The sequence below is a fragment of the Naegleria fowleri genome, assembly GCF_008403515.1.
Source record: "Naegleria fowleri strain ATCC 30894 chromosome Unknown tig66, whole genome shotgun sequence".
Classification (NCBI taxonomy): Eukaryota; Heterolobosea; class Eutetramitea; order Acrasida; family Naegleriidae; genus Naegleria; species Naegleria fowleri.
Window position 1 is genome coordinate 716,609 of NW_025407998.1, and position 5,329 is coordinate 721,937.

A 5,329-nucleotide genomic window follows, 5' to 3' on the forward strand; every position below is an offset into this window, starting at 1 on the left:
GATCATGGTTAAGTTCTTCTTGAGTGTTCATGTTGAGCCCTGTTGGTTGTGGTGTGGGCTGTCGTTCTTCCTGATGAGAGGAATGAGTTTCAACACTGTCTTTGGAATGCTCATCAATACTCTTCGTGTGATTTTCAGAACGTAATTCTGACATGGATTCTTCCTCTTGAATCATTGTTCGTACATGGGCAGAAGCTAGCTCAAGATTTTGTTTTTCGAGCTCATGAACGGAAAGGGTCAATTCTTGAAGGGAGAGAGTTAAATTACTATTCTCAGTGATGAGTCCTTGTGTTTTCAATTGACATTCTTGAAGGTGATCGTTAAGGGCGGATAGTTCCTTAATATGGTGTGAATTTTCTTCGCTACTCTGCGATTGCATATTGTTCATTTCAGTCATCACTTCGTTTAATCTAGATTCCAATTCTTCCACATTGTTTTTACATTTCTTTTGTTCTTCGACATGTTCAAGTTTGGTTTCAATGACAATGGAGGAGAGTGTTGCAGATTTGTCTGAGCACTCCTTGAAGAGTTTTTCTAACTCTGTGACATTCGATGAACATTCTCCAACTCTCAAAATTAATGCTTGTTTTTCATTGCTTAAGAGTTCAATTTGTTTTTCAAGTGAAGTCACTTTAAGGATTAACTTTTCTACTTGTTTGTCCTGAATGAGTTTTGTCTTGTCCTCACGACACAAGCTCAAAGCAGAAAAACATTCACGTTGTTCCAGTTCCATATGATTTAACTTTTGCGTAATTCGTTGGTTGTTTTCTGGCATTGTTGTTTCTTTTCCAACTTATCGAGGAATATTTTGAGTTGACCTTTGATTTTTTCATTCTCTTCGTTGATGGTCTCATTGAATTGACCCATGTAGGAAGAGATTTGAGCAATGTGTTGGGCAGTTTGTTGTAGCTGTGCTGATTGTCTAAGAATTTCTTCCTTTTCGTTAAGCATTACACGTAATGTTGTTTGTTTCAAAGTTTCAATTCGCTCGAATTGTTCTGATTTCTCGTGTTTGAGATGAGTAATTTCCTTTTGAAGAGTTTCTATGAATTCTGCTTGTTTTTTCATTTCTTCTTGATGGGTATTGTGTAATGAGGATATTCGTTGTTCGGCAAGTTTTAAATCGTTTTGCAAATTTGTAATTGTTTCTTCTTGCATTGTTTTAACAAGTAAAATTTGCTGTATTTGTTGATCTTTCTTTTCAATAATACTAGTGGTAGTTTGGTTTAAGGTTTGCAAATAATCTTCAAGCAGTGTCAAATTCTTTTCAAGAATAGATTTTGTGATTTTTGTGATTCAGCAATTTCAGTCAACGCGTGTACTTTCTCCTCTAGCTCTGAGATTTGGTCTTTGTGATTCGAAATTTTATCATCCTTTTCCAACAATTTTTGTGCAAAATGCTAATTTCCTCATTCTTCGTTCGAATGGTATTTTTCAATATTGATTCTGTCTCGAGTGAGCTCGAAATATGCTTCTCATTTTGATTTTTCAATTGTTCGATTTGAATGTTCAAGTGAGTAATTTGCTGTAATAGTTCCTCTATTTTGTTATTTGTAATTCGATCATTGTTTAGTTTCAATAACAAGTTCTTGCCTTGAGGTGTCACTGCAAGCATCTCGACTTTTCACTCACTTTAAATAGAGAGTATAATTCATTCTTGATATCCTCTGACACTATTGAAGAATAATCTTTCAAAATATTGTGCGACTTTTTGATAAGGGAATTTGTTCGAGAGCAATGAGCCCTTAATTTCAAACTCAAATAAAAGTTCACACCTTTCTCTACACCTGGGATCGCATAAGTTTTTGAAATTGAAAGCAAAATCTCTCTTGCTATTAAAACCTCCACCACGGTTTTTGCACACGAAGAATGTCGTGTCAAGTCTGTTTTGTTTCGTTGTGGTTGTGATGAATCCATCTCTTCTTCCATTAGGTTTTCAATTTTTTCAATAAGCTCACCACTCATCGGGTCCCACAGCTCCCTCTTCCTTATCAATTCTTCCTCGAGTTCAATTGAATTCCCAAACTAAGTATTGGAATGGAATGATTTGTACCGCACTTGTCTGTGGTGGTGTTGGCATATTCCGTAATGAGGTCTTGTACGATGCGAGAAGCCTTTTGTTCGTGCTCACTCTGAGAACCCGAATTGGACAATAAACTCGAGTAAAATTCCGTAGCATAATTGAGCGTGATGATGTGTGTGATCAATTCTTGTTGGCATTGAGTATTGTTGTTTTGAATGATTTCCGAGATGAGAAGAGAATCATTCATGGATGATGGAGTTTGTTGTGGTTGTGGTGGTTGTTGTTTCATTTCATCGGGATGATTGTCTAGCCTCATCATCTCATGGGTCATACTCTGAATCACGAGTAAAACACGCTCCATTCTTTCATATCCACGTTCACGCGAGTGCTTGAGAAGAACTTGTATCATCTCTTGGGGCAATCGTTCCATCGGAACTCGCAATACCATGTAGAAGGTCAAGGCCACGAGCAGAAAGAGAAGTCCACGAAGAAAAGGATTGTTGGGCCACATGTTTCGAGTCAATTTTTTGTGTTGCTAGTGTCATCTTGGAGTAGACTGTGAATTCTCTACATGTAGGTGCATTAATGAGGAACCTTGAGTACTCCATTCAAGGATTGGTTCTAGTCTTGCGGAACTGTCAGGGATACAAGATGGTCGATGAATTGGTGAAGATTTTTAAATTATAAATATTGTTAAAAATACACAAAAATGCGAAGATCATCTCGAGGAAAAAAATAACACAACACCTCCGCTAGGTGTTCACCTTGAGCACCCTTTATCACCACCCAAAGAACCATCTCCGAATCATTAAACTTAAATTTAAAACTTATCTCTCCTCTCTACGAAGTACTGTACTGATTTGGTACCGTACAACTACCACCGGTTATAAGTACTGAGATTGTTACCGTTGTGATCAAACTGTAATCAAGACCCTATTACGATGGCAGTTATTAAGATCAAAGCGCTATTGACTGAATGGTATTTAATCAGACCAACAAGATCAGATTCGTTATACAAATTAAAAAAAAGAAGAATAATTCAATTAGGATGCCCAGCAAGATCGGTAAAACAAGACCCAACCATGGATCCAATCATGGACCCAAGCACTCTAGCTCACTTCAATCATTAAGCGACTACATTGCTTCTGCTAGTTCATCTGTAGATAATGAGCCCAATTTGACAAATAATCTCAACCCTACTCACAATTGCTCTACTAGTGTTGACACTAGATTGTACCCAACTATTGATCCAATAGCTGATGAAGAATTGGCCGCTAAAACTAATAGTATGAGCATGAGTAACCAAGACAACATTGAATTGTTGGATAATGAGCTGACTAATAACCTCAACATACAAGACATGTCAGTTGATGAAATTGTTGGTAAAACTTTTCTCAAACACAATAATGCTAAACTAGATACAAACAGAACTCTTCTTGACACTGATCAGATTTTAGAAATTGTATCTGTTATTGCTAGCCCACACAACCCTATGACCTTAAATTTCCAACATGTTGTAAAAGCCACTCTCAGAATACTCTCTGATGACATTAAATACGAAATCACCACAGAAAGAAAGGCTTTTAAAAACCATAAAGACAGAAAACATGTTTGGGAGTTATGGAAGGAAAGAATGAAGAATATTAACAAACTATTATCTGAGAACAAGAAAAGTAGTAATGTCCAACAAGACAATGAAGAATTCAACATCAATGACATAGCAGTGAAGGAAATCACTCCTCCCAGATATATTGCTGTTAGATATAGCAAAATATTTGAAGAGAATGAGGTAATTGAATTAATTAAGGACAAACTTAGTGGCAAATATGTCACCATCAATCCGATTATTAAGCTCAATAATACCATAATTGTCACTATTGAAGATTGCGCTCAAGTAGAACAGGCAGTTGAAACATTACGTACAAAATTTAAAGAAGTCAATATCACTTCATCATGTGAAAACGACACCAACAAAATTATACGTGTCCATAATATTCCAATAGGAGAACTATGGAAAACTACAGTCAAGGCAGATTGGAGGAATGCTATTGAAAGCGATACTGGTGAACCCATTGTTGAAATTGCTACAGCTAGAATTGGTAAAGAAATGGCAGCAGTGATCACTGTCAAAAGTATGAAAGCCAGAAATAATCTATGTAAGACAAAAACATATGATATCACTATTCCTAGAACAGAGGAAACAGTCACTATGAAAATCGACATACCATTCAACTATGCAATGGATGTACAATACTCTGACATCATTGGTAGATGGCCTGAAAGAAATGATTTGATTAGAGCTAGAATACAAACGGAATCCTCTCTTGCCAGAAAATACAATAATGACCAACCTGTATCCATACTTATCATCAATCAAGAGAAGAGAATATGTTTGATTAGACTCAACAATCTATCTAATGCCATCAGATTGGTAAACCATGCTGCATATGGAATGAATGAATGGACATTGGATTTTGCTCTCAATTATCCAATGCTAGAAGATTTCCTGGAAAAGAAACCTGATACAGTTCACAAAATTTCACAAAATTTAGGCAGATCTTCTAAAATTGCAGCGAAAGACGTTTCCTTTACTCTTGAAAAAGTGCAACAAGATCACCTAAAAGAAATCAAGAGAATTGAAGCTTCTATGGATAAAAGAATTGCAGAACTTGAGGCAAGACAGAATCAGAAATTGGCTATGGGATTTAAGGAAATGGCTAATATTATCAGAGCAAATAATGAAGAATTAATGATTACCAATAGAATTGCTACTCTAACATTTCTGTCTGGTTGTACAAAAGATAATACCAAGAGGAAGATATATCAAGAGGAAATTGATGAGTGTCACAAAAAGCTAAAACTACTTGATTCACTTCAGTAGCTCCAGAATTATCTATTCTAACCCTCAACATTAATGGTCTCAGAGCAGAACCATTATCAGCCCTAAGAGGCTACCTCAACTCAATCACTCCTGATATAATCATGCTCCAGGAAGTTAAAAGCGTCTACATTGGTCCAGATTTTCCCTCTATATATTATTCTTCATTTACATATTATCACAATCCAAGAGATTCCTGTGGTGTATCTATTTGCCTCAACAAAAGCACTTTCAAAGATATTGAAGAAATCATCTTAGATCCGATCATTAAGAATAACGCGCGAATTATTGGCGTGAAATGTAAAATCAATTCAATTAATACTCTAGTAATTTCTGCGTACTTTCCAAATCAACCAGCTGACAGATGTGAATTCACATATATTCTTGACAACCTAATTGAAAAATATCCTAACTACAAAATCATTATT

General features: G+C 36.0%; 3 protein-coding genes across 3 annotated transcripts in view; 1 reads left to right on the forward strand and 2 right to left on the reverse strand.

The window, feature by feature from the left end:
- Positions 1-1,917, reverse strand: part of FDP41_009141 (uncharacterized protein) — a gene marked incomplete at both ends in the record, with an annotated part of 2,072 nt that extends 155 nt beyond the window's left edge. Inside the window, 3 exons of the mRNA XM_044713070.1 lie at positions 1-792; positions 864-1,263; positions 1,633-1,917. The exon at positions 1-792 is cut by the window's left edge and continues 155 nt beyond it. Coding sequence (XP_044557606.1) covers positions 1-792; positions 864-1,263; positions 1,633-1,917 — 1,477 coding nt within the window. The remainder of the gene's footprint in view (positions 793-863; positions 1,264-1,632) is intronic.
- A 74-nt stretch (positions 1,918-1,991) lies between these two features.
- Positions 1,992-2,534, reverse strand: FDP41_009142 (uncharacterized protein; the record flags this gene model as incomplete). The annotated part of the gene is made up of 1 exon (XM_044713071.1): positions 1,992-2,534. One exon carries the CDS (start codon positions 2,532-2,534, stop codon positions 1,992-1,994), a length of 543 nt encoding a protein of 180 aa, XP_044557607.1.
- A 537-nt stretch (positions 2,535-3,071) lies between these two features.
- Positions 3,072-4,904, forward strand: FDP41_009143 (uncharacterized protein; the record flags this gene model as incomplete). The annotated part of the gene is made up of 1 exon (XM_044713072.1): positions 3,072-4,904. One exon carries the CDS (start codon positions 3,072-3,074, stop codon positions 4,902-4,904), a length of 1,833 nt encoding a protein of 610 aa, XP_044557608.1.
- Positions 4,905-5,329: the final 425 nt, after the last annotated feature.